Source organism: Mustela erminea, chromosome 3 (assembly GCF_009829155.1).
Source record: "Mustela erminea isolate mMusErm1 chromosome 3, mMusErm1.Pri, whole genome shotgun sequence".
NCBI lineage: Eukaryota > Metazoa > Chordata > Mammalia > Carnivora > Mustelidae > Mustela > Mustela erminea.
In genome coordinates, this window is record NC_045616.1 from 99331601 (window position 1) to 99359537 (window position 27937).

Sequence of the window (27937 nt, forward strand, 5' to 3'; positions counted from 1 at the left end):
GCTCCCAGGCGCCGCCAGCGTCACTCGGGGACCTGCGGCCGGGGGCTGCCCGCGGCGGGGCTCAAGTCGTGCGCGCGCCGGCGGGGGACAGCAGCATTGGCGCCCGCTCCTTCCCATGGCGCCGGTGGGCGCGCGGGCGGGCCTCACTCAGGGCCGCGCGGGACCTGTAGGACAGACACAGGGCGCGGTAAAGGCGCGCTGCAGTCCCGTACGACTTCCCTGCCCGCTCCCGTGCCCTGCGCAGTTCCGGGGAAGCCTCCTCTGTGGGAACCCCCGCACTCCCCGGGGGGCCGCTGACGTCATCGAGGAGGATGACGTCACACATCGAGGTTTCCCCGGTAGGGTTTTCCCGGATCTGAGACTCGGCCACTGCTGCCGCTGCCGCTCTAGGGGACTCCAGGCGCACCAGCAGAGGGCGTGCGAAAGCCAGACTCAGCCTCAGTGGGTGCGCGAGGTTCGCCACTCCAGAGGGTACCACAGTTCGGAAAGGGTTTCAGAGGCCGGTGGATAGACCCCCAGGGCGCAGAGGAGGCGTCTTGGCGGGCGCCCCACCTCCTACAGTCCCACAGTCTGCCACTGACGCCCAGCTTCAGCCCAGTGCATACGCCTTGCAGCCCCTGGCACTCTAGGCCTTGTACCCACTCCTACCCTTGGCCACCCAGAGCATGGAACATCCAGGCTCGCACTGCGGGCTCCTGGCTGTCGCCGCTCTCGTAAAGGGGGCTCAGGCGGGGTCGTTCCTGATATTACTGCGTGTCACAGGCCTGCTTTCGTCTGCACCGCCAGGCGTGGGCCGTTCCTTCTTTTCCTTTCCTCTAGGCGCCTCCGCCTGTCACATCCCAGCTCCCAGCTCCGTTTCCCCACCCTCCTACCAATTCGCAGCCCCACTTGGACCTACCCTCCTATCTCCTGTGCTTCGTATCGCTTCCCCTCAATCCCTTTCCGTTTCTGCAGAGGGTAGGAAAAGTAGTTCATTTGCTTACTGTATCACCTGGTCTCTCATCACTCCAGATGGGCACGTCTAGTTCTGCCTCCTCCTCTCCACAGCCAGGGTTTAGAGGGGAACCTTGCATCTTAAGAGGTACGTAGGAGGGAACCCTGACTGCGGAGTGACGGGTGGCAGGCGACTGTTCACCACCCCTGCAGAACAGAAGTGTGCCCTTCTTGAATGCCTTCTAACTATCCAGGGCTTTCACATACAACCCTTTGGGGTAACTATAGTTATTCATATTTTACAGATGAGGGAGGGGGGAAGCAATTAAGTGTGTAAATGGCAGATGGCAGTGCCTTAATTTGAATCCGAGCCTGGCCACAAAACCCTAACCAGGGGTGGAAGAGTACTGCTGATTGAGCTACTCTGTGGGCCTCTTCCAAGAGCCCCATGGACCCCCCTCCCTTCGTCAGCATGTCCAACACACACACACACATTTAGCTTTGGGGGCCATGGTGGGCCTGAGCCCTAAGCAGGGGTCTCCACATCAAGCTATCTCAGACTGTTCTGGTAACAGGCTGTGGGGGGAGCCAGGCCAGGGGCCACCCCACACTTCTCCCCAGATGGCTCCTGTCTGATTCTGTGGCTGCCTTGTGCCATGTGCCACTTGGTCCCCGTGCCAGTCCATTTCTCCTGGGCCTGTGTTCCAGAACAGACAATGACAAGAACAATAGCTCCACCCGCCCCCTCCACAACCCTGCCATGAAGCTGCCATGGCGACGCAGCCCGGATGAAAACACGATGCTGCCAGTCACTGGGAGTTAATTAAATCTGTTGTTCTCCTTTTCCTGAGCCCACAGGAATTTTCAGGAATGCTCTGAGGAAGCTGGCAATGACTAGAGGGCCCCTTGGCCTGCACAACAGGAACAGCTCCAGGTCAGAAAAGGTACTTAAGGGGCTGGAGGTGATGGAGTTCAGCTGAATTAGAAATAGAAATACCTGCCAAGAACTGTCTACTGCATGTCAGGCCTTGTTCTAGACACTTTCCATTCAGAATCTCATGTGATATGTAATGCCACCTGCTCAGCGGGGGCCCATTTGACAGATGAGGAGATAGGCTCTTATAGAGAAACAACCTGCCCCAGGTCCCACAGCTAATAAGGGGAGGAGCTAGGATTTAGCCTGAGTCTGAGTCCAGAGTCTGTCAAGATACCTTCCCTTATGTGGCCACTGGGGTGTAGATGAAGAGCCCAATGCATGTGAGCACTTGGTATGTGAAGATTTGGCAGCCACAGAGACACTAGGCCAGCCGGCTAACTTGTAGGCAAAACACACCTTCCTGTTCCTTCCCAGCAAGACCCTGGTGCTTCTGGCCACCAGCCCTCAGCTCAAGAGTAGGAAAAGGCTTTAGGGTGGAGAAACAGGGTGGCAGCTCCAAAGTTAACAGGGAACAAAGGGCAGACCACCCTGAGGTAGTGAGAGCATTAGGGTGTATGGCTGCAGGCCCATCCAGAACCCCCTAAGTGCCAGTGTGGCTCATCAGCCAGGAGGCAGGACCCACTGCCATATTTTACAGATTAGGCCACTGCAGGTCGGAGAAAGAAAGGCTCTCTGATGTCACACTGGTACCAACACCCAATTTGAGTGGTTAGGGGTTTGATGCTAAACACTCTCTCCTGGGCTACTTCACTCTATGGTGCTCTGACAGGCCCAGAGGGCATGAATCCTGCCTGAGGCCTCCCACCTGCCTTTGTCTAGCCCACAGGAGTTGCTCAGTACATCTCATCTAATCCACAGTTTATGCTCAATACATAAACATCAAGAGAGTCATTTGGACCTTTCCAGAGGCTCCTCCTGACAGGCCAGGCTTCTCTAAGCTTCCTCCATGCTTCTGGGCATGCTCCTGCCTGTCTAGGGAGCCCTTCTGCGCAGACGCCACCTGAAGCCTCTTACTCACAGCCACAACTTCCCCACCCCCTCCAGACTGTCCAGAGCCAATGCTGCACTTGTCCAGCTCCAACTGTGTGCTAGGGGTGGTGCCTTCTGATGGACTCATCCTTAAGCCTGCCATGTTATGATTGGTCTCTTCATTCTCTTTCCTTACCTTGCAGGTTATTTGAATATTTTTTAGGATTCCATCTTGATTTATTTGTAGAATTTGTGAGTGTATTGCTTTGTATGTTTTTTTTTTTTCCTTTTTTAAAAGATTTTATTTCTTTGACAGAGAGAGAGAGACAGCAAGAGAGGGAGCACAAGCAGGGGCAGAGCAAGAGGGAGAAGCAGGCTTCCCGCTGAGCTGGGAGCCCAACACAGGGCTCCATCACAGAACCCTGGGATCATGACCTAAGCCCAAGGCAGACGTTTAATGACTGAGCCACCCAGGCGCCCCTCTGTATGGTTTTCTTAGGCCACACACTCACTGGGAGTATAGCGGGAGGACAAAAATGAGATACTAGAGGATGAGTGTCTTAAGCCCTGTGATGCTAGTCTCCTTGTCAGTGACCATGGTGAAAACTGGCCTAGTTCATGCCAAGGATTTGGAGATGCCCAACAACATGAATGTGAATGATGGCGGCTTCTGAGCTGGGGATACAGAGATGTGTATGTCCTTATGGCACTCTGCCTGAAGGCCGGACATCACAAATCATTCTCAGGCATCCTCAAACTAGTTAGCATTCCATTTGACAGATGAGAGCACTTGGCTCCCAGGGACTCAGTGGTACCCAAGGTCACACAGATTTCTTATTCTGGGGCCTGACACATTGCTGGGGGCACCTACCACCTTCTTCCTCTGCATGAAGAACCCCACCACTCCAGTCTTAGACCCCAAAGATCTGTTAAATCCTTTATCTCAGTAAACAGCCCACCATCCACTCCATCCACTAAATCCTGGTCTTTTGCAGAGCACCTGGGCAGCTCAGTCAGTTAGGCATCTAACTGTCGATTTTGGATCACGTCATATCTCAGGGTCTGAGACTGAGCCCTGCATCGGACTCTGCACTCAGTGCAGAGTCTGCTTGAGAGTCCCTCTTTCCCTCTACCCCTCCCCCTGGTCATGTTCCCTCTCTCTCTAAAATAAAAAATCTTAAAAAGAAAAAAAAAAAAAAGGAAATCCTGTTCCTTTTACACTCAGTGCACTGTGCCTTTGTCTGTCTACTTCCTTTGGTCCCCAGCCACTGCCTTGGTCAAGCCACCATCATCTCTCACCTGGGCCCTGTTGCCATGCTTGCCACTGCTCTCTCTACTTCCATGCTGTGTCCCTGCCCAGCCTACCCACTTTCCATGTCACCCATTTCCCCCAGGCCCTCTCCTGCCTGAGCCCTCTGGCAACTCCCCACCACTTCAGGAGGCAGCCCAGCTCTTTAAGACAGTTTAGGTGGGTGCCTCTCAACCTTGAATGGGCATGAGAGCCATAGGGAGGGCTCGTTAAAACAGAGTGCTGGGCTCTGCTCCCAGTGTTTGGTTCAGTAGGTCAGGGTTGGACCTGAGAGTTTGCATTTCTAACAAATTCCCAGCAGATACTAATGTTGTGGTCCAGAGAGCACACTTTAAGAACTGACCTAGATCATGGCTTCTGGGAGGAGTTCCTGCCAAGGCATCTGCAGCCTCACCTCTCAGTGCCCTTCCCTCTGTAACCAGCCCGTATTCCCATCCTAGCTGTTCAGAGTCCTGCTTTCTTCCCCCCCGAGGGGCCTGAGACACAGCCTCAAAGCTCTTGCCCCCACACTTCTCACCTTCATGGCCTCACTGTAACATTGCTGGACAAGTCAGCTCCAGGCCACCTCACTCCCCGGGTCAGATGAGAAGCCCAGGGATAGGGCAGTGTGCTCTAGCTGCCTGTGTGCAACTCCAGAGGTGGCGTCTGTCTTGTCATCTGGCATGTAGCCGCTCCAATACCACTTATTGGGGTGACTAGATATGCCCAGTGCCCAGTTCCCTGTTTGGTCTTTTAGCCGTAGGACAGGGAGCACCTCAGGAGCTGGGTCTGCAACCCACTCACTCCTGGGAAAGGTCAGCTGTTTACCATAAAGTCACTGAGAGAGAGATGCCATCATCCAGCCCTTGGCCCTCGCAAGCCAGTTTACAAATGAGATGAGGATCCCTGCATCCATGTGAACAAGAGGAAATTGGAAGCCTATGTCAGGGGCTCTGGAGTGGACGGAGGGAATCCCAGACAGCAGGGCTCTGGGTCATAATGTTCCCCAGATATATGGCCAGAGCTGCTGGTCAAGTGAAGGGACAGGGACTCAGACTAGGGGACAGCAGAGGGAGGGCAAATGTGGGGCACAGAGTGAGGATGGCATGGGAAAAGTTACTGCTAACCTGTCCTGCATGCCCAGCACACGCCAGGCCCACTGCTGGCCTCTTCACATTCGTGATCTCAGGGACACCCAGGAGGTGGCTGCTGCCATCCCAATTCTCCAGAAAAGGAAGTGGGGCCAGTTCAGGCCCACACAGGCAGGTGGTTGTGACGCCTAGGTGACTGCAAAGCCCCCTGTCCGGGCAGGAAGGGCATTTCAGGCAGGGCCTGGTGACAATTTTACACTCCTCCCACACCACAACACGTGAACTGAGGCCAGAGAGAGAGGACTGCCGCGACAGTCAGCCAGGCATAGAGCTGACCAGAGCCTCATTCCAGCTCGGCCAAGGTACTGGCTTGGCACCCTTGCCTATAGGTAACACCTCTGTGACCCCACCCTGGCACTGGGCCTGGAACCCAGAGGTTGGAAACTGCAAACAGGACAACAGAGACTGGGATCACAGAGAGCTTGTAGGCAGAAAGGCCCTATGTGGCTCAGTGTCTACTATACCCACATCAGTCCTTCCAAGGGAGTTAGCCACACCTCAGGGGCTGGGGGAGATGAGGACGCCCTCTTCTGAGAGGCAGCATATGTAACATGCAGGGCACTGAAAGGACAGCCTAGGGCTCAAATCCTGCTTCTGCCTTGATCAGGCTGTGTGGCCCCATCCCACTCCTGGGCTGAAGTTTCTTTGCCTATAAGACAGGGATGATGCGATCAGCCTAGCATTGCCAAGGGAGGAGCAAAACTGCTGAAGGAACTGCTGAAAATCCTTCAAGACTGGTGTACACAGCTGCACGTGACAAACCAAATGCCAGCACTTTGCAGCCTCAAGAGGCTCAAATATGGAAACCAGCCCATGGTGCTAATCTACACAAGCCTGGGAGGGGCCCAGTAAAAACTGCCATTGCCTTTCCACAGACCAGAGGTCACCACCTGGTGACTCTCAGGCTGGACACTTATCATGGGCATGTTTTTGGGGTCCACAATCAATTTTTTAAAATATTCTGATCAGTTGCCAAATTTAAAACCCAGGAGATTTTACATAGAAGTCTGGATTTTTGGTTCATCTTGAAAATTATCTGGTCATTCCAAGTCCACATTCTCACAGAGTGACATAGACTGTAGCTGAGTAGCTCCCTGGCCCACCTGGTTCCATTGCTTCCTGGGCCCTAGATGCATTTGGTTTCCAGTCCCTGAACTAGAGTGAGCACCCACAGCAGCTAGCACTACACAGACCCATCATTGCTTAATTCGACTACAGCCAAGGTTGCAAGCTGATTAGGCCACAGAGCCCCAAAACCAAGAACTAGGGCCTTGGGGGTTTCCCAGGTAACTGAAGTAGCCCTCCCTGCTCAGGTTCACCCAGAGAGAAAATGGAGGAAGGGAGCCAGCCCAGCAGCATCACAGTCCCATAGAGCATCTGGGTGAGCAAGAATCTAACTGATTTTGCTGGAAGAAGGAAAGGTGTGCTAAGGCTGGAAAGACATGGTAATTTCCTCACTGGAAGAATATGAAAGAAAGTTAAGGCTGTTCCTCTAGAAGGCCCTTCAGTCCTTTTCTGCCTGGGTCACAAGAGATGGTGTGTGGCAGGCAGAGAGCAGCTGTGCCAGCAGAAAACCTTCTCTGAAAACTTAGCTCCACGACTTACTGAGTGTGTGACCTTGGGCAAATCACTTTACCTCTCCGAGCCTCGGGAGTCTACAACTCTAAAATGGGGATAATAAACTTACCTTGTACAACCGTTGAAAGGATTAAGGGATAATGGATGCAGAACACTCAACACAAGTCTCACACAGACCGGGGACAGAATGAAAGGAGCCAGTGAATAATCCCCAAAGCATTCCTGCCTGCTGGAGGGAGACTCAGGACTGACTCAGGGCACCACCCATCTAAGGGCATCTTATGCCAAGGCCTTAAATGCCTGGGATGATGGTCATCTCTGGTGCCCAAGACACTTTCCTGGATGGGAGAGGAAACCCAAGGATGGTTGTGGTCACTGGGATGTTGAGTGCAAGGTCTACAATTGGAGGCGGGCGTCTGCTGAGTCAGGTCTGGGAGAGCTGGCAGGAGGACCATTTCTCTCCCCAGCACTCTGCCACTGCCGGCTGGGGGAGGTTGGGAGAGGAGCCAGAGGTCATTTCCTCTGACTCAGCGGCCATTCTCCTCCCAGAGGAGCTCCCCTGGAGGACAGAGCATCTCCATGTGGCACTGGCCTGCCTGCCAGCCAACCTGCATGCCACCCAGTACAGTCTGGGCTTTGTGCTCAGACAAGAAAGAGACACTTGTGATCCAGACAATGGGCCGGGGCGCTCCCATTGGCCTGAGCTTCATCTTCCCTGGGTCAGCAATGTCCTTTCCTCTGCTCCTGCCCACTCTGCTCCCACCACTCCCAGGAGAATGGTGGCTTGGAACACGGAGCAGAAACCCACAACCGGCCTTAGTCGCGGTCTGACATATGCCCTGGCCATGAGGAGGAGGATGTGAGCTTCTTTCTTCTCCCCGGGTAAGGAACATCGCCTCTGTGGCACCCAACTCGGGTCTGGCTATTTCGCAGGCGAGAGGTGGTAGAGGTGGTGGGGGTGCTGGAGCGCAGACGCCGGACCCAGCCTCCAAGCCTCCTCCTCCCGAGGCAGGCCCAGGGGCTGGGCCGCCCCCACGTTTGCAGCCACCCCAGGAGCCCTGCTGCGACGACTGCAGCCACGTGGGAGCCAGCTCGTGCCCACGGGGCCGCTCACCCCCCACCCCCATCTTCGACGAACTGTGGAGGCAGGCACACCCAGACTGGCGAAGTTACCCCCACCGCTCCAGGGTAGTCCCCGCACCCCCTCTTCCCCTGCGCCCCTAGGCTGCGGACCCGTTTGGGGTGGGGGAGGGGTGGGAGGGGGCGTCGCCGCCCCGCAGCCGCGTTGCCGGGGAGCGCAACCCCGTTGCTGTGGCAACCGTTTCCAAGCGAACCGGTGGCGGCTCGCGCCCGGCTTTGGCTCCTCGCTCACTGGCGCCCTCCCTCTCTCCCTCCCTCCCTCCCTCCCTACCTCGGGTGTGGGCTGGGGGAGGGGCTGGCCCGGGCGGGGGTCCGGGGCGGCGACCCAGGGCCAGAGCGCGGAGCTGCCCGCGGGGAGGGGCTCAGCCCGGGATCATCTTCCTCCCGCGCTCCGGGCCCGCCCGGCCTGCCGCCGCCGCGGTACTCACGGGCCCAGGCATCCTCCTCGAGTTTGTCCTCCTGGCTCGGGGCAAGTGGCGCGGGCCCCGCGGACAGAGCCCCCGGCCGTGGGGGAGGCGGCGGCGGCACCGGGGAGCTGGCTGTGGCACGAAGGCGGCTGCGAGCGCTGGGCTGGAGCCGTGGGGCGCGCGCACGGGCGCGTACACGGCGCGTACCAGCCCGGCGTGCGCGCGCGCGCGGCAGCCGACAGAGGGCCCCCACCCCCAGCCACTCGCCGCCGAGGAGGCTGTCCTGGGAGCCGGAGGCGGAGGCCCTGGCACCCACCTGCCGCGTGGAGACTCGCACGCGGAGCGCCGGGCTCACCCTGCACAGGGAAAGCACGCGCCACGCCGCACAGCTCCTGGCAACAGGCTGTCCAGAACGGGGCGCACGCAGGCAGACCGGGTGTACACAGTTGGCTGAGCACACAGGATGCTCAAGCCAAACAGCCGAGGTCAAGGACCCTCACACACACACACACACACACACACACACACACACACACTTCAACCCGGAAAACACACACACGTCCACGCCCCAGCCACATCTGGAGAGGCACTGCACACATGCGCTGGGCAAGGGTTGGAGCAGGCAGGCCCCCCAGTGTCGTTCCAGCTTACCAATACACGGTCCCCTCCCAACTCACAGCCCCTCCCAGTGTGTCCCCGGTGAACATACATCACCACACGTCTACTAAAAAGTGGCACAGGAAGAACACAGCCCTGGTCTTCATGGACCCCACTCATCCCCAAGGAATAGCAGTGAAGCCTAGTAAGGGCCCCACTGTTTAGCGGGGAGTCTAAACCTGGAGGCTCATCAGTCTTAATTGGGTTGTTTCTGGTCCAACTTCTCTGTCACACTTACGGTGATCTTCCAAAAACTACCTCCACCATCGTATCAGCTAGGACACTTTGATTTGCAAGTGACAGAACGGCAAAACAAATAGGTTTGAGCTCAGAGGTGTTCGACTCATCTAACTCATCTAACTGAAAAAGTCCAGAGGCAGATTTTAGCTGTGATTACAATTGGTTCCAGGTGTCCCACCATGGTATCAGACATGTGACTGTTCTCTCCACTCTGCATTCTTCTGTTTGCATCATTCTTGAAAATTCCCAGGTGGTGGCAAGAATGACCCCACTGCTCTTGGTGTATATCCTGCCACCCAACCCCAGAACCCCAATTATTTCCCAATAGTTCTAGCAAGCCCTCCAAAAGACTCTTTTTGGCTTAGTATCCATTGGTGAACGAATCCAATTGGTCATGCCTAGGCGAGGGGATATATGTTCAGCCACCCAGTACCCATTTCCTTTTCGTTGGGTATAAGCACCCTATTTCATCAGGGGGACTGACTGCATGCCATGGGTGTCATCAGGCTGGGCCTTTGAACCCAAGGGTACTTCTCCCTGAGTACACAGTGAGATTTCCTGCTGGGCCTTTTGGACTCCTTGGGTTTGCAGTCCAGCTCAACAATGCAGACATGGACATGTCTGTTGCATCTTGCTTCTGGGGATCGTATCCTGATGAGAATGGGGTCTGTAACTAAGACCCTAGGGTGCCCCAGTCCTGGTTCTTCATGTTCCCCCATATCCTTTTAACACTCTGTTAGTTGGAGGACCATTCTGTCACTTGCAACCAAAGATCTCTAACAGCCTCACCTGGGTCACACACACTAGGTGTCTATGTATGCAGGGGGTGCAAACCCAGACCCGTCGAAACCACACGGACTAAGACAGGAGGTTTCCCAAAGTAAATATGGGGTGCTTTTGGTACATCCTAGGCAGACTTCCCAACACAACCAGCTGAAATCCTCTAGGGCTGCCCCTGTCTTCTAGATGAGGCCCCACATCCTCAACATGGCTTTCAGAGCCCTGCATGGCGCTCACAGACTTTGGCTCCAGTTGCTTCCTTTACCCACCCATAACCACCCACTCTACCTCAAGCCATCCTAAGCCACTGGAGGTCCTAGACCATCCATATGGCTCCTCCAACCAGGTACATCTGGTTCTGTGTCCTGGAGGGCACCAATTCTGAGACTTTTGTTCCAAGAGGCCTCCCTGCTTGGCGTTGACCCCCAGCCCCTGCCACTTAGCATTCCCAGCCCTGCCAGCTCTAGAACCATCTCTGCCACAGTGCCGATCACTCTGGATCTTAAACTGTTCCCATTTCCGTCTCCCTACCAGGCTGAGCTCCAAACTGGTGGGGCCCTTGTCTCCATCTGGGACCCCAGCTCCCACCACAGAGCTGGGCTCACTGTGCCAAGAGCTTTAAGGTGAGTTAAACTGTAGCCAACAAGTTCCCTGGATGCCTCTCTAGCCCAAGGCGGGAGCTTGGAGGGAGGTCTTGACCCATCTGCAGAGTGCAGGGACCTACTGGTCCAACTGGTACCCACTCGCCCTTATACACCTGCTCAGGGCTGGGCTTCAGCCAACTGATAACCTAACTGCCCTCCCACCAAAATAGACGGGCAAATGCACCTCAGGCCCCAACTTCACACATCATGAGTAGGATCCAACTTCATCTTCGGCTGACCAGCTGGAAGACCTTGGGCATGGCCCTCTCCGGTTTCCCTCAAGTTAACGGAAGCAGCAGCACATGCTCCACAGACCATCAAGAAGTGGACCACCACCAGAGAGGCCCCTTCCACTAAGTCAGTGCTTAAAACCTTCTGGATGCCCTTGAGATGGCTGTCAGCCTGGCATCCAGCACCCACTCCCCTAATTGGCAACAGTCCTGTCAGTGACCCAGGAGCAAAAGGTGACAGGCTGCTTTCACAGATTCTCATTTCACAGCTGCCCTGAGAGGGGATGGTATCACACCCATTTTTCTAGACAAGGGAAGGGCCTATGCAAAGCCAGCTTGAAAAGTGGCCTGGCTGACTTGAACCCAGAACTTTCTGAATGCATGTGAACCTGTGGCACTGGTCCCAGCCCACAGGCAAGGAACAAACTTGTTTGTTACTGTGGTTACAAAGCATCCTTAGAGGGCTGGGAGCATTGGGAGACTATAGTATGGCAACAGATCTATGAAGTCTGGGGCAAACTTGTCAAGACTGTCCTCTCCTTCCCTGCATAGGTGGAATGCTATGGAATGTTCCCCAACTCCTCTGTCCCCAGGTGAGTAAGTCTCCTTTAAGACCTGGCTCAACTTTTCAGAGAACCCTGCCTAATGCCCTCATGGCTGGTCCCCACCCACACTTGCCACAGCCTAACTCCCAGCATCACCACTGTCTCACCTCTGCCCGCCACATTTCCTGCTTCCAGGGCTGAAGGATGGCTCTAGTTCACTGGCCCTGGGCTGCACATACAACAGGTGTCCGGGCAGGACAGCAATGGCGGATGTTTCTAACAGCAGCATCCACCTTTCTCCCCAGGCTACTCCAAGCCCACAGCTGGTCACCAGACCACCCTGGCCATGGCTCCCATGGCCTCCCCAGTCCAGGTAGAGCCCAACTCTCACCCTAGTGGGGACCCAAGGCTTCTTCCCTCAGGCCTCATCCCATTTAGGAAGCTGAGAAACTCACTGGTGAGCCCAAAGGCCACTGAGGCCTGGCCGCCTGGAGAGGCTAGTCTAAGATCAGCTTTAGGGGCGGGGGTCCAGGGCATGTTGGAAGGGTAGCCCCCCCAGGCCCACCTCCGATCCCTTCCCACTTCCAACAGGGCGAGGGAAGCAGGAAGACCCCTGGAACACCAGGAGCAAGAAAGAGGCAGGCAGGGCGGCTGGCCAGGTTTGTGCTCGACTGTATTCACTCAGAGACACGTGGCAGCTTACATTGGACAAAATGAGTAATAAAAATTGGCTTTAAATACGGAAAAACCAGGGCCCTATAATCCCATGCTACCCTAACACTGGGACCAGGATGGCCATTACCATCTGGGAAGGACCAGAACCGGGGCCTGGGGTGCAGGCACACACACACCTTGGCCAACCCCCTTCACATACACGCACACACTCACATACACACCCCACAGGCACACACAGGGAGGGATGGATTATTGCTGGGCACATGTGTCTTTTTTTAAGAGGGGAGTCTGGAATGTTTGAGAGTTGGGCAGGGACAACCTCCTCCCCCCTTCCCACGGCCTGGGCTGGGGCGTTTCTGCAAGAGGTGTCTTTAGTACAGGGCCCAGCATGAGGGACGAGGCACCCTGGGAGCTGGAAGGCAGAGGCAGACCCATCTGGGGCAGCCTGGGCAGTGGACTGATGGGTCCCAGGGTCAGCCCAATCTCTGGTCACACTTTGGCACAGGCCTAGGGGATACAGAGGCCCCAGATCCAGCTTTGACAAGTGCTGAGAAGGGACAACAATGGACCCCAGAGGTGGTGGCCTGAGCCCAGGGCGGCAGAGGCAGTCATGAGTCTCACTCGGAGGTCGGCGGTGGCGAGCACAGTGCTGGGGGCTCAAGGGCCTTGTTTGGCCCAGTCTCGGCCTGTCCAAGCTGGGCCCAAGGAGCCTTGAGTTTGGCAGTGGCCCCTCTGCCAGCTCCAGGGTGGGTCTTAAGAACGCTCTGGTTGCTATATACATTCGTACAAATACATAAATACAGAAAGCCCCAAGCTCCACAGAGAAGAGCAGAAGGGACGCACCTTTGTCCCAGGGACAGCCCAGGCCTTGCCCGAACCCAGCCAGACCAGGGGCTGAGGGGCAAAGGACACTGGGGACAGCTCCGGCTGTGTTCCCCAGGCCACAACTCGCGTGGGCAATGGGGAAGACCACTGTGCAAAACTGTAAACAGCGCTCGGAGTAGCTGCTACCGCCAACCACCGGTGGGGGCCTCAGGCTGGGGGCTAGAGGCGGGTGGGGAGCTCGAGGCGGGTGGGGAGCTCTTCCTCACTGTCGCTGCAGTTCCCACAGCAATCCTGGAGGGATGGGGAAGACACGGAGGGAGAGAGGCAGAGCGAGTGCCATTAGCCACCAGTGCTACTACCCAGGCCGGCCCTGCCAGGAGCTGCTTGGAGCCATGCTCTGGGCTGGGGGCTCCCTGCGAGGGGCCTGGAGCAGCAGCTCAGGCCAGACATGTGTGGACATCAGCGCAGAGGATACTGACAGCAGGCTGAAGTAAGAGGGTCCGGGCAGATCTCGGGCTTTGCCAGAGCAAGGCCCTGTCCACACCCTCTCCCCCAGAGATGGTGGAGGCAGAGCATGGGGAGACAGATGGCTAAGCAAGGCCAGCAGCTTGAAGGAGCCAGGGTGCAGGGAACGAAGTAGTTGGGGGAAGGGGGGGAGCGGGCACCAGACTTCTTTCGCCCACATCTTGCCTCTGCCATGGAAGGGCTGCCCGTGGCTCCCCGAGGCCCGGCAGCAAGGCCAACCCACGGGGAGCCCACACTGCTCACCTCTGGAAAGAGAAAAGAGGCCGTGAGCCCAGCCAGGGGTAGGGGACAGGCGGGAACGAGGCCAGAGACCCTGGGCACACGTGGCGTGGTTGGAAGAGGCCCACTCCCAGCACGCGCGGGCACCAGCTCTGCCTCCCGCCCACCGTCCCCTGGAGCTAGGTGAGGGGCAGGGCCGGGATGCCACTGGGGCTTACCTGACGGCTGAAGAGTCTCTGCAGCAGTCCCTTCTTGGGGGGCGCAGGGGGCTGACCCTTCCAGTCCAGGTCTGGGGGAACCGAGCCATCGAGCCCAAAGACATTCAGCTCCTGGAAGCACTCAGTCTCCACCATCTGCCCAAGCACAGGCAGCGGTGAGAGCCGGCTCCAGGCCTCTGCTCTGGAGCCCAGCCCACCAGCTAGGCAGCTCCTTACCTCATTCTGCCAGGGGATGGGCACACTGCCCGTGGCAAACTTCTGATAGAAGTCCTGGTCAGTGGGCTCCAGCTCCACACCCTTCACTGTGGAAAACTGTTCGATGTCCAGAACATCTTTGCAGTAAATGGCCTGGGGCTGGTGGGGACCGAAACAGCGGTCAGACGGAAGCAAGAGACTCACAGGCAGGCACACCCGTATGCTTGCCCACCTACATGCACACGGGCAACTCAGCCCTGAAAGTCACCCGAGCCTTAGCCTGGCTGTGCCCTAACCCTTGCAGCTCTCAGATTTGGGAGTCAGAATCTAGGTGCCCCATGCACTTACTAAGCACGGCAGTCCCTTCTCGTTGAGGTCTTTTCCACTCTGCAAACTGGAGGTTATTAACCCTCATTGCTTCTGACTGGTGAGGCTTCATAAAGGCCATGCCTCTCCCTGTCAATGGGAGCTGACTGGCTGCAGCCAAGCAGCCCTGCAGTGCCTTAGAGAATCAGTGACAGGTACCCCCTCTACCCACACATGGCCATCTGGGGGTACAGTGCAGGCAGGATCTTAGCTGCCTGAGCTAAGCATCCCCATGCAGGGCCTGGCACTGACGGGTCCTCTGTCCCAGGATGTTCCAACGGACTGCCCTATCCCCTCAAGCTTCCCAACTTGAGGAGGATTAGAACAGTCCTCCCAACTCCCCACACCCTCAGGGCCCCTCCTGGGAGCCCACCTCACTCCAGAAGGCCAGTGTCTTTTTTATCCTTGCGTTGTTTTCTAAATTCTGCTATTAAGGATGTCAATTAAAACAACATCGTCAAAGGGGTGCCTGGGTGGCTCAGTGGGTTAAGCCCCTGCCTTCGGCTCTGGTCCTGGGATTGGGCCCCACATCAGGCTCTCTGCTCGGCAGGGAGCCTGCTTCCCCCACCCCTCTGCCTGCCTCTCTGCCAATGAAATGATCTCTGTCTGTCAAATAAATAAATAAATTCTTTAAAAACAACAACACATCATCATGTAAAATGGTACAGCTGCTTTGGAAAACAATCTGGCATTTCCCCAAAAGGTTACATGCAGCGTTACCATATTAGCCAGCAGTTCCACTCCTGGGTATATATCCAAGAAAAATGAAAACATATGTCCCCACCGGCACTTGCATGCCAGTGTTCATAGTAGAAGAATTATTCACGATAAGCCCAAAGTGGGAACAACTCCAATGTCCATCCACTGATAAACAAAATGCAGCATACTAAAACAAAGGAGTATTATTCGGTAATTAAAAAGGAAGAAAGTAGGGCACCTGGGTGGCTCAGTCAGTTAAGTGTCTGCTTTCAGCTCAGGTCATGATCGAGTCCCATGTAGGGAACCCCTGCTCGGTGGGGAGTCTGCTTCTCCCTCTCCCTTTGCCTATTCCCCTGCTTTGCTCTCTCTCAAATAAATAGTTTTTTAAAAAAGCCAGGGGGTTGGGGGGCCTGGGTGGCTCAGTTAGTTAAGCATCTGCCTTCAGCTCAGGTCACGATCCCAGGATGCTGGGATCGGGCCCCACATTAGGCTTCCTGCTCAGGGGGTGTCTGCTTCTCCTTCTCCCTCTGCGCCTCCCTCCCCACCACTCATGTGCTCTCTCTCTCAAATAAATAAAATCTTAAAAAAAAAAAAAAAGGGGGGAACAAAGTACAGGCTATAATACTGATGAACCTTGAAAACATTACACTAAGTGAAAGAAGCCAGTCACAAAGGACCCTGTATTGTATAACACCATTTGCATGAAATGTCCAGGACAGGCAAATATACAGAGACATAAAGTAGACGAGGGATTGCCAGGGCCACAGGGAGAGGAAAATGGGCACTCATTTTGTTGGGTGGGAGGGAAAGGGTAATGTGAATGTTCTAAAACCATTATGGTGATGGTTGCACAACTCTGAATATGCCAAAAGCCATTCAGTCACACGCTTTAAACGAGTGAATTATAGGGTATGTGCATTAAATCTCAACAAAGCTATTAAAATAGTATCAGTATCAAACTTGCTTCTTCTCTGTTCTGTCTAAAAAGTTAAAGTCCAGAGCACCGATTTTCTAACTTTGAAGACTCGGGGTGGTGGGATGATTTCAAGGTTAGATGAGAAGAGTATACCGGAAGCAGGAGGAAACCTGATTGTGGGGTCGGCCCCAAGGCAGGCTGCTCTCAGTTCAATCACTCACAGCAAGGCCCACACCCCAGGATGCTGGTGAGGCCAACAAGGCACAATTCTTCCTAGCTGGCCTCCCACTTGTACTCACCCTCTCTAGCCCTGCCCCAACCCCTCACAGGCCTGCTCAACCCCCGCCCACCGCCCCCAGGCCCTGTCACACTTAGAATAAAACCCTGTACCTCTTCCAGCCCACGCTCACTCCTGCCACACTGGCCTCCATGCTGATCTTTCCCTCGAGACCTCTCCTTCTCCCTGGAATGCTCTCACCCCAAAACTCGGCCCAGCTCTCTCCTTCACATTTTTAGGCTTCTGCTTAACCATCAGGTCCACCCTGTCTAAAAATACTCCCACCCCCATCACTCCTTATCTCTTCTTAGCCACATTTATCCTTTTGACATTAGCTGTTCTTCTTTTTCTCTTAGTGCATACTTCCGCACGCTCCTCTCTACAACAGGAAGGCAGGACTGGGTCCTGCTGACCTCTTTATCTCCAAGCTCTGGCACTTATGGGCACTCAGACATTTGCTGAATGAATAAACAGTCACTGTGTGGCTGACAGCCATCAGGCTGGCCTGCCAGTGACCCGTCAATGCCAGGACCCAGTCCTCTTACACATGGGAGGAGGGCAAGCACATAACTTCATCCTGGCCACTCACAACATTCCCTGTGACTTCACACACAGAAGCCTGAACTCAGTGGGAGGACAATTCACAGGATGAAGCAGAGCCGAGGGATCAAGTCCTGGCAACACTGCACGAAACCCTGATGCGGGCTCAACGCTATGACCTTCTGGCCAAATGAAGGAATGAGCTCCATGCCAGACACAAGCTTTAGCTGGGCTTCTGCCACCTGGAATATAATGACTCGAGGATGTCTCTGCCCATGGGATGCCTAACCCCCCAAGATACTCAGTAAATGGGTGAGATCAGCACCACGAGGTGTGGTGGGCGCCGATATTCAGCCCCTGACCCCTGCTGACAATGGGCATGTTGGTTTTCCATCAGGAACCCAACCTCCCCCACTGGCTGTGGGTCAGGTGGGCAAGTGATCCAAGTGTGGCCGCTGAGGGGCTTCCGAACAATCAGTGGCCATAAGCACTAGATTTAGGACTTTTTAACCCCCTTTTAGGACTTCTTTTGAAATTATTGGGCAAGAGGTACACTGTGTCTCCTGGGCTGGTTGAGCTGGTAGGACGTGGACCTGAAATGCTGGGTCTACCTCCGCCATACCCTAGAAGAGCCGCCAGAGAGTAAAGACCGCATGCTGGCCAGTCCGGCGGGGTGGGGGAGGAAGAGGGAATCCCTGGCAACACTGCTGGAGCCCCAGGTCCCGGCATGCCCAAAGCAAGATCAATCCGGAGGCTTTCCACCTATGAGAGCCCACTGAATTCTGTCCTGCCGGCCAGGCCATTTGAGTTGGGTTTCCTGACACTTAAACTCAAGGTGTCCTGACCGCGCCTCCGAGAGCCCTGAACCCCGAGCCCCCCACCGCCTGCCCCAGCACAGTGCGGCCCGCCCTCAGCAGGAGTGGAAAGCACTAACGTCAGGCTTGAAGGGTGGCTCCAGCATGCCAGCTCCTAGCCGCTTGAAGTTCAGCTTCTTGAAGAGGGGGTGTTCTTTCACTTCACGGGCACCACCTCCACGACACCCCAGGCGCTCAGCAGGGTCCTTGCACAGGAGCTACAGCAGGGCAGGGGAGGTCAAGGTGGCCCGGGAGAGGTGGCGCCCCCCCACCCTCCCACCCCCGTCCCCACGCCTAGCCAGCCTGCCTCCTGATGGCCACCATACCTGGGAGCAGAGCGAGCGGGCCTGTGGGGAAAAGCGCTCGGAGTATTCCTCAGGCACCTCCTTCACTAACCGCTCCACCTCCTCTCGCTTGATTTTCTTTTTCCTCTGCTGGAAGGGGGACTGGCCTGCGATCATCTCGTAGAGGAGGCAGCCCAGCGCCCACCAGTCTGGGCTGAATGTGTACCGTTCGTTCTTCACCACCTCTGGAGCTGGGCAGTGGGGTAAAGAGGAGTGAGGGCCCGACGGCAGGCACCGCCTGGGAGGAACGTCAGAACATGGGATGGCCCCTGCCCCACCAAAAGGGGTCAATGTGGCCCTGCAGAAGGCCAGGTTTGGCAACTTTTCAAGAGAAGTCAGAAATCTGTGTTTTTAACATGAAGGTGTCCAGCCTATCATATGTTGGTAACCCATTCCAGTTGTTTTAAAAACACTTTGATTTAAACACAAGTGTAGGCCACATCAGGCCTGTGTGGTTATGTTTGTAATCTTGGGATTTAGTATAGAAGAGACTCACCTGCCGCATACCTACACCTGCTGGGCGGGGCACATGGGGATCTCTGCCCCTCCTGCCTCTCTGCATCCTCAAGGCCACTCTGGGAGCCAGTATGGCTGCTCTACAGTTGGGCCAAGTGGGGCTGGGAGCAGCAATATGTGGCCTGAGGACACGTCACAAACAAGAGGTGGGCCCTGCAACTGGGGCTGTCTGCCATGTCTCATGGTCTCCAAGGGGAATATGGGGCCTATCTTGGCACTGCAGATGGGCACTTCCTCTCAGGACCTGGGCAGTTCAGGAGAGGGCAGGATGGGGACGCTAAATTCAGCCCCTTCTCATTCTTCTTGGTAGCCACCGGCAAGCCCAGCCAAGAGCAGGAGCTCAGTATCTGGTGAATGAACACGTATCCGCAGTGTGGGGGGCCCCTGGCTGAGTCTCGGGCCTAATTTATACAAGAGGGCCATCAGCTCTCTCTACTCCCAAGACACAGAAGACTCCCAAACAGAAGTGGTGGGGTCCAGCCAGGACAGCAAGGGAACCCCAGAGGCAAGGCGGAAGGGCAGAGGGAGACTCACCCATGTAGCCCACAGTGCCCACACGACCCTTGATGGTCTGGCCCTCTGGCACGTGCACCGCCAGCCCCAGGTCAGAGATTCGGATATGACCTGAATGTGGGTGGAGAAGCGGGGCGGGGCAGGGGGTAGGGCATGAAGCAGGTGAGCCAGACCCTGCCCTACTCCACAGCACCCCACCTCTGAGGTCCCCCTCACCCACCGTGGTCATCCAGTAGGATGTTCTCCGGCTTCAGGTCCCTGTGGGGAGAGAAGGGCAGGGTCAGATGTTGACACCACCACCTCCTAGCTCACTTGTCTCCTGGGATGGAATGTGCAGGAAGGTGCGGGAGTCATTTATTGCTGCGCTGAGAGGAGGCCCTGCCCTCCCTTGCAGCAGCCCCAACTTGAGGGAGCAGCCTCAGGATCTGTCCAGTCAGGACACCCTTCCTGGGATTCCCCAGGCAAGTGGAGAGCAGCTCCGTCGGGGGACAGCAGCCGGAGCCTTGTTCTCCACTGGTGATGATATAGTCCCACCCTCCCCCACCACTCTGGTGGCTGACACTACCTTTCCTGTCCAATGGGGCTACTCATCTGTCCCTTCATGGGGCTACTGTGAGGTTCAAATGAAATCACTGCCCGTAATGACAGGCGAGCTGTCCGCTGACAAGCGCCTAACGCCGGGCTTTGTGCACTTTACCGCGTTATCTCATCTGGCCCCTAAAACCACCTGCAAGGCAGGAATTAATAGTCTCTGCTTCCCAGAAAAGTAAAGAGCATATGGAGCAGGGAGCCGACTAACCCAGGGTCACACAGAGAGGGGTGACAACACCAGCATTCATGGGAGCGAGCCAGACCCAGAGGCGGTCAAGTGCACTGGGCATTGGCAAGTGTGGCAGGGCTCAAACGGGCTCCTGTGCGCCTTGGCAGCCTCCGCCCATGCCCCCACTGCAGCGCCCCCTGCGGGCAGGCTCAGGGCCGTCACCTGTACACGATGCGCTCCCGGTGCAGGTCCTCCAGGCCACAGCAGATCTCCGCAGCGTAGAAGACAGCCCGCGCCTCGGGGAAGCCAGCCTGGCCCATGTGGTAGATGTGGAATTTGAGGTCGCCTCCGTTCATCAGCGTCAGCACCAGGCACAGCGCGTCCTTGGTCTCGTAGGCATAGGCTAAGCTCACCTGTGGTCAAGGGGACCGGAGCCCTCAAGCTGGGGCCAGAGGCCACCCCGCAAAAAGGCTGGCACCGACCACCCAAAAAAATCCTTCTCAGTGCCAGTCCTTGGGACCCAGCCTGCTCCCCAGGCCTGGTGTCGACACCCCAAACCCGCCCTTTCCAGGCATCTCAGAAGGTGGTAACGTGGTGCCTGGAGGGGATAGGGCAGGGCAGGAGACCTAGCAGGGCATGGGGAGGGCAGGGCAAATGCAGGGCCAGGAGCAAGGGAGGGGTCTCCTGTTTGTACTTACTACAAACCTACTGTTCACTTTCTCCAGGATCTGCTTCTCATTCAGTGCCATGGCCTCCCCTTTCCGCTTCTTGATCCGCTTCTTCTCCAGCTTCTTGCATGCGTACATCTTGCCCGTTGCCCGCACCTGGCAGGCACACACCTGGAACCAAGGTAGATGGGCAAATAGGGATCAGCTGTGCCCTTTCTGGGGCTATAGGAGTTCAGAGAAGGGGTGCTGTACCACTGTACCCCACCACCCCTCTCCATCAGGGGCTCTGGCCTGGCCACTCACCTCACCAAAGCCGCCTTTGCCCAGGACTCGGTACTGCCTGAAGGTGTTTTTGGTCACTGGCTGCCTGTGGGCAAGGGATTTCAGAGCAAACACTGGCTAAGCAGGGGCCCAAGGCCTGTGAGAGTTCCCAGTAACTTAGCCTACCGAGGCCCAGCCTTCAAGGCACTCACCTTTCCAGCCACTTCCACTGTAGGAAACGGTTGAAGTAGATGCTGTCGAGGTAGTCGGCAAAAGGAGCCATGCTCAGGTACTCATGGGTCAGCCTGTTGAGAGGGCCCAGCCCGTGGGTCAGCCTCTGAACCCCCAGGTTCTCAGTTTGTTGGGCCAGAACCCCTGTTATGTGCATTGCTAACCCGATGAGGTGGGAAGCATGCACCCTGCAGAAGCTGAAGATGCCACAGAGAGGGAAGGCAACCCATCCAAGCTCACACAGCATGTGCAAAGCCAGGGTGGGAGGCTGAGCTCCCTCCCCAGCTGCTGAGCTGTTCACAGCCTTCCAGGCCCACAAAAGCCCCCTCCTCAGGACACAATTCCAGGCCTGTGGGCAGGGAGAGGCTTACCGGGTGAGCTCCTGGAAGAGGTCTTTGCAGGGCCCCTGCTCCAGCCGCTGGGAGCAATTAGTCACCAGCTGCCGGGGGACCTCAGGGATGAGGTCAGGACCCTAGGGACAGGCAATAAAGCGGTCAGTGCAGGGGGCTCCCTTGGCCTGCTGTAGGTGAGTGCTGCGCCAGTCTGCCCAGTTGCTGGACTCAGTTCCATGCTACCCTTGAGGCAGGGTGAAGCAGAGCCCTTGGCAGACTGCCCGGCCTGGCCCACCCTCCTGGGCTCTCTGCCCGAGGTCTGCCTGGTGAACCCCGTCTAGCTCCAGAGCACTCTCTGCCCAGGCTGTAGTCATTCCTCTCCCCATCACTGAGCTCTGGCCACTGCTGTCCTCCCTCCATCACGGCTCACTCACCGTGTGGCTCAGAAAATTCTGCACTAGTCGCCGCCCACAGGCCTTCCGCTTCTCATCGGGGGTCACTTCATACTCGGCCTGCAGGGTGGGAGGCAGGGAAGCTTGGGGTCTGGGCAGAACAACAGGTATGGGAAGATGGAACACACTTGGCCTAGGGGCCCCTGCCCACCCTCGGGGCTGGCCTGGGCTGCACTCACCACTCCATCCAGGAAGGCAATGCAGCGGGTCAGCTCGGGCCTGGTTGCGCAGAACTCACGGAACAGCAGGCGCCCGATGGGCTGCCGCTCACACAGACTATGGTAGTCACGCTCTGCAAGCAGGGGTAGGAGCTACTGGGTTCCCAGACCTGGAGCCTGCCGGTGGGGCCCTCCTGTCCATACCACCAGGCCCTGAGCCCCAGTAGCAGCTTCCAGCCCTGTAGTATGGAAGCCATTATCTTCTTTAGAACCCTCACCACAACACTGAGGTGGACATTACTCTTTTTGTTTCTTTTTTTTTTTTTTAAAGATTGTATTTATTTATTTGCCAGAGAGAGCGAGCACAGCAGGGGGAGTGGCAGGCAGAGGGAGCAGCAGACTCTCTGCTGAGCAGAGAGCCGGATGTGGGACTCCATCCCAGGACCCTGGGATCATGACCTGAGCCAAAGGCAGACACTTAACCAACTGCGCCACCCACGTATGCCAACATTACTCTTATTTCCATCACAGCTTGGGACTCTGAGGCCCAGAGAAGCCAAGTCATTACCTCAAGGTCACACAGCCCGGAGTATGGCCCCAGAGCTAGGCCCTCACCTCCACCTGCTATCTCCTGGTTCACACCACCTACAGACGTCACAGTGCTGGGTTTGGGTGTGGTTTGTGAGGTTCCGGCCAGGCCCAGGCTAGGCCCAAACCTGCTGCCTGCCTGGCGAAAGTGCAGGAGGAAGCTGTGGCTTCCGGCGAATTCGAGGCTGGGCCTCCTTCCTAGGCCGTGGAAGCAGCCATGGTATACTCCTTGCCCACGTGCGGGCTGTCAGAGGGGCCTAGGTAACCTTGGGTGCTGTGCAGACTTGGGGCCTCAGCGAAGATAAGCAGGGGTCCTGGCTCTTCTGGTCCAGGTTTTGCTGCCCCCTCCCCAACACCTGCCACTCATACCCCTCTGAGGTGGCCTGTGCTAAACATGGGCTTGGGGATCCTCACACAGTCCCCCTCTGGGCTGGCTCCAGCCTCCGCTGTGCCCTCTGTCCCTCAAACCCTAGGCCTGACCCCCTTTCCTCGGCTTCTCTCAGACTGTCCCAAATCTGACCCTGCCCTACTCCCCCTACCCACCCACCCAACCTCCTCTGCTGTCCTGTTTGCACCGTGTTCTCCACCCATCTCAAGCCCAGGAACTGAAACTGGGTTGGGTGGTGCAGCCTCAATCTTCCTGCTCCCCAGAACCCCCCAACCCTGCCTGCCTCAGGCTGAGGTCTCAGGGGAGGCTCCCCTCAGCACCCCTGAGTCTCACCCAGGCCTCACCGAGGCTGAGCCGCAGCTCTTCACACTGGCTGATGTGGGGAAACTGCAGCATCTGTCGCCATTTCTTGCTTTTGCCTTTGCGATTCCCACCACCACCTGTGGGAGCAAACGGGCGCTGGGTCTCCAGTCCCACCACCACCCCACTTCCCTCCCCACGCGGGGCATCTGGAAGCCTTCTGGCAGCCCATTCTAGGAGGGACCTCAGGTCTTCATCCCACATGCATCAGCATGCCTTTGCTGGACTCTGGGACACACACGGTCCCCTGGGCCTTCCTGCTCGGGGGGCTCCTGAGCCGAAGAGCCAAGAGGGTAGCAGGGACAGGCCACTGGAAGTAGGGGATGGGGGTGGTGTGTGTGGAAGGGGGAGCTTCCAGGAAGCCTTAGCTGCTTCCTACCAGGTAAGAGGTTCCCAGGAGAAGAAAGTAGAGGACATAATAGTGGTGGGAACTAGGTAAGTCAAGGCACAGAAGGAAGAGACTCTAGAACATGTGGGACTTGCCTGAGACATGCCAGAGGCACAGGGCAGCCTGGGTCCCTGGGAAGGCTTCAGGCCCCTATTACCTGGCCCCGTACCAGAACTATCAGAGACTCGAACAACGTGGTGGCAAGAGGGCTGGCATTCAGGGTGCCCACTTCAGTACACAAGGGTTTCCGTGGCTCTGATACCTGCCTCATTTTACCCATCTGACTCCCTACCTGTAGCTGCTGAGACCAGAGTAGCAGCCCAGGTGCCTACAGAGCCAGATGGGACAATAAATGTGGGCCAGGTGGGAGAAAATAGGGAATGGTGGGGAGTGTGGTGAACTGCACCGAGCATGCCTGGGTTGCTGCCAGGCAGGAATGCAGGCTCAGTGTGGCTAGCTGGGAATCTGGGAATCTGGACTGTTATGGGAAATACTGGTTTGTATTTTTTGTAAAAACCCACTGCAGCCAAATGAATTAAACCTGATAGAGAGCTAGCCAGATGCGGCCCCTGGGCCAGGAGGTTGAAAATGGAAGGGCCCGAGTCTTGGAACTCCACAGTCAAAGGTCTGAATCTCTAATTCACACTTTAAGGCCCATCACTTGCCCTCTATGGACCTCAATACCCTCATAGGTACTTTGGATTCAAAGCTGCCTCCAGAGGTGTTGTCAGGGTGACAGGGACAGTCTGTGTCTAGTACTCTGCAAGGCTGGGACAAGAGGAGGGTCTCGGCTCCAACAACTCATGTCAAGCTCAGGCAGCCACTTTGCCCTGCCTGGCCTCAGTTTCCCCTCGGTTTAGCCAGCCTTATTTTCATCTGGCCTGACTGAAGGCAGGTGGCACAGCGGAAAGGGCTGTTCCAGGGACGGGGCAGAGCTGGGTGCCTCCCTGGATTCTGTGACCTAAGCCGCCTGGAGGAGGAAATGTTGCAGGACACCCATTGGGAAACCCACTAGCAGCCCTGCAGCAGCCTGCACACAGCGTACCCCACAGTCATTGCTCCACTGTGAATGAGCAACAGACCCCCACCCCCAAGCCTGGGCAAGGCCTCTCCAGAAGGGGAACTCCTCCCCCACCCCCACAGGTCCCTCACCCAACCCTCCATCCGCTGGCCTCCCCCCACCAGTTACTTCCTCCTCCCCCTCCTCCCAGCCACATCAAGGCAGCAACAAGAGTCACATGCAAATATCCTGTCCTGGAACTGCCACCAAGAGTCAGTGGGACTCCTCCCTGGCCTAGGCTGGCCCCCTCCCTGGGCCTCTGGGTGCCTGGGCAAGGAAGGAGGACTAAACAAGGGCTTGCTCCCTTCTCCCCCCCACCAGTGCTCCCCACTTCATCCTCAGCAACGCTGCCACACTAGATACAACCTCATGAGAAAATGGAGGCCTTGAAATGAGGAATCAATTTGTCCAAGATAACCAAGCCTGGAGGTGCCAGATGCAGAATTCAAACCCATCTCCCTAGGAACACAACCCATGCTTCCTCCCCACCCCAAACATGCCACGCCAGCCATCCCAGGGCTCCCAAACCATTCAGGGCCTCAGACCCCTTGGGGAGGTGGCAAAGGCCAGGCCCCAAGCTCTCAGCCAGCTGATGAAGGGATTCCAATGCAACCAGTCTATGGGCCAGGGTTTAGGGCTCAGTGACAACACGGATTTCTTTTAGTTTTCATGTCCCATCCCCAACCTTTCCCCAAAAAGTGTTACTAAAGTTTAGAGAGAAGAGACTTGTCTAGAACCATGCAGGTGGGAGGGGCAGAACCAGGTTGGGTATGGGCTCTTCAGGGAAGGCAGCACTCCAGGTCTGGCCATACCCCACGACACCTCACCCATGGCCTGAGGAAGCCTGTCCTGAGGTGTCACACTCTCTGGCCAGTCAAGGCAGTGCTCCCAGCAGGCCTAAGGCCCGAACTGGCTACAGCCCTAGGGAGGGAGGCCTGGCCAGGCTCTCCCCACCCCTCCTCCCTAGCTGGCTAGATGACGAGGCAGAACAGAATCGGCAGATGCCCCCAGAGGCTAGAAGGAAGGCCTAGCCCTGAGACTCGATAAGGGACAGGAGATAAGGAAGGCTTTGGGCACTAAGGACCCAGCCTGTCATGCCTACTTCCAGGCAGCACCTCCCAGGGGGCAACACACGCTAGGCAGGCAGAGGGTACCAGATGCTGTGCCATCTGAGGGCTCCTCTGGGCTGCCTTCAGACTATATTGGGGACATCCTGTGTCCTAGGCCTGGGTCAACCACAGTCTCACTGTATGACTTGGGGGCTAGTCCCTAGTCTGAGCCTGTTTCCCACCTGTAAAATGGAGCAGAAAAGTGAAGCAGACGACTCAGCCTGGAAGCCCAGCAAAGGGTGGAAAATGACCATGTCATGACCTCCCTGCCCTAGAGTTCAAAAAAGAAGGGTCTTGTTCACCGCTGGTCCCCAGCACCCTAGACGGGACAGGGCACAGAATGAGTGTTCCGTGATTATGTTACTGAGGTGGACCATGGCAGGTTAGGGCCAGACTGACCAGAAGGCAGTGAGGACCAAGTCTGGTCCTGTGTCCCCCAGGACCTTCAGAGAGCAGGTGTCTCCTAACATTTGGGGCGGAAGTCCTGAGAAGCTCGGTACACACTCACCAGACTTGCTCCCTCTGCCAGGCCTTGCACTAAGTCCTGCCAGCCCCACATGCTCTCTGCCTTCAAAACACAGCTCGCACTTACTTCTGTGCCCATTTAGCCCACTAAACCATGGGCTTCCTGAGGACAAAAATCATGACCCATTCGCCTCTGTCCCCAAGTGTCCTGAGGCACAAAGCAACCTATGTGACCAGCAGTTACCCCCAAACCAGGTGGGCTGTGGTACCGTAGTGGCTCCGCTCATTCATTCTCCAACCTTTATCCTGCACCAACTTTGTGGGGATCCAGGCTGGGCGCTAGGGTCTGGGCCTGAGACACGTGGGGTAGGCTACCCTTTCTTGGGACATCTTCTCACCTATCACCTGGGACAGGCCTCAGAGAGGCTCTCCAAGGACCCAGGTCCCACCCATCCCTCTTCCTTCCTCTCTCTTTCCCTCACCGCACCCCGCCCCCCGCCCGCGCCGCGAGGGCGGTGGCCTGACCCCCGCCCCTTCCTGGGCCGCGGCACCCCGGGGCAGGTGCGGAGGACGACCGGCCGGAAGGGCTCGCCTCTGCGCGGGGTGCAGGGCGCGGAGCGCGCTGCCCTACGAGATCTGGAGACTGGGGCGCCCAGCCGAACTCGGAGGCCGCGCGTCCGTGTTCCCCGCACCCGGCCGCCTTCTCGGCCGCCTCACCTTCCCGGGCCTTGAGTAGCACCGTGTTCGCTACGATGTTCTCGAGCTCCATGGGCTGCGGCGCCGCCGGGCCCGCCGGGCCGCGCCGCCGGCCGGGATCGCTCGCGGGAGCCGGGGCCGGAGGGCGATCGGCGCGGCTCGGCTCGGCTCGCAGTGACCGCGCCGCGGCCTCCCGGGCCTCCCCGGCCGCCGCCGCCCGCCGCGCACACTCCGCCCCCTCCTGGGGGCCACCCCGGCGCCGGCCCGCCCAGCCCTGCCCTCTGTTTACTTTACGCGGCCAGTAACCAGGCGGGTGCTCCCCGCGCCGTCTTCCCATTAGACAGCCTCCTTATTAACCCCCGCCTTCCAAGCCAGGGATTCGCCCAAAGGAGCAGGGAGGCGGGACTTCATACGTCACCTCTTCCTGGTTGGTCTGCTGTGGGGTTCAGCCCCTAGGTTCGAATTTCTGGGCCTTGGTAGGACAGCCAAGTGCCAATTAGGGCCGAGCCTTCTACTAGGACAACAGAGGTGGGGCCTCTGGATCACGCCCTGGAGGCCGGATGTTTAATTGGATAAAAGGGGCGTCAGTCCTTCTCTTTGCTGCACTTTAACTGGGGCAGATGGTGTGGTCGGGGTCCCTGTGACCAGCCTGGGCTTTGCGAAGGTTTGCTGTCTTGGGCCTCCTGCGGGCCGGCTTCGAACTGTTTTGAACCATGTGTTCAGCCGTATTCCTTTGAGTTGGCCCCTTCTGGAGAGCGCACATCGGAAGCGGGGAGAGGACCCGAGGAGGTGGTTGGCCTCTCCAGCGGCTCCTTGGCCTCCGGGCCCCCGCCCCGCCCC

At 57.1% G+C, this 27937-nt stretch overlaps 1 protein-coding gene and 1 long non-coding RNA gene across 4 annotated transcripts; one reads left to right on the plus strand and one right to left on the minus strand.

The window, feature by feature from the left end:
• Positions 1 to 78: 78 nt before the first annotated feature.
• On the minus strand, positions 79 to 27330 carry GRK6 (G protein-coupled receptor kinase 6). Of its 3 annotated transcripts, none has more exons than XM_032336868.1 (16): positions 27119 to 27330; positions 23364 to 23459; positions 22065 to 22177; positions 21868 to 21945; positions 21473 to 21573; positions 21083 to 21175; positions 20913 to 20976; positions 20640 to 20780; positions 20164 to 20354; positions 19402 to 19439; positions 19203 to 19292; positions 18135 to 18343; positions 17889 to 18026; positions 14178 to 14315; positions 13962 to 14096; positions 79 to 164 (listed from the first exon to the last, which is right to left on the minus strand). In XM_032336868.1, exons 1-16 carry the CDS (start codon positions 27168 to 27170, stop codon positions 144 to 146), a joined length of 1698 nt encoding a protein of 565 aa, XP_032192759.1. In that variant the 5' UTR covers positions 27171 to 27330; the 3' UTR covers positions 79 to 143. The 3 variants fall into 3 exon arrangements, with proteins under 3 accessions (XP_032192759.1, XP_032192758.1, XP_032192760.1); XM_032336867.1 differs by lacking the exon at positions 79 to 164 and adding an exon at positions 12156 to 13290; XM_032336869.1 differs by lacking the exon at positions 79 to 164 and adding an exon at positions 13199 to 13769.
• On the plus strand, positions 6240 to 17310 carry LOC116586651. The gene is made up of 3 exons (XR_004284097.1): positions 6240 to 7738; positions 11507 to 11547; positions 17030 to 17310. It is a non-coding gene; the product is annotated as an uncharacterized LOC116586651 (long non-coding RNA).
• Positions 27331 to 27937: the final 607 nt, after the last annotated feature.

Coding starts and splice junctions, on each gene's coding strand:
- GRK6 (XM_032336867.1), bottom strand. CDS start 27,170: ATGGAGCTCGAGAACATCGTAGCGAACACGGTGCTACTCAAGGCCCGG. Junction 21,946..22,064: donor TTGCCTTCCTGGATGGAGTG/GTGAGTGCAGCC, acceptor CCCACCCTGCAG/GCCGAGTATGAAGTGACCCC. Junction 19,440..20,163: donor CGGGAGCGCATCGTGTACAG/GTGACGGCCCTG, acceptor CTCTCCCCACAG/GGACCTGAAGCCGGAGAACA.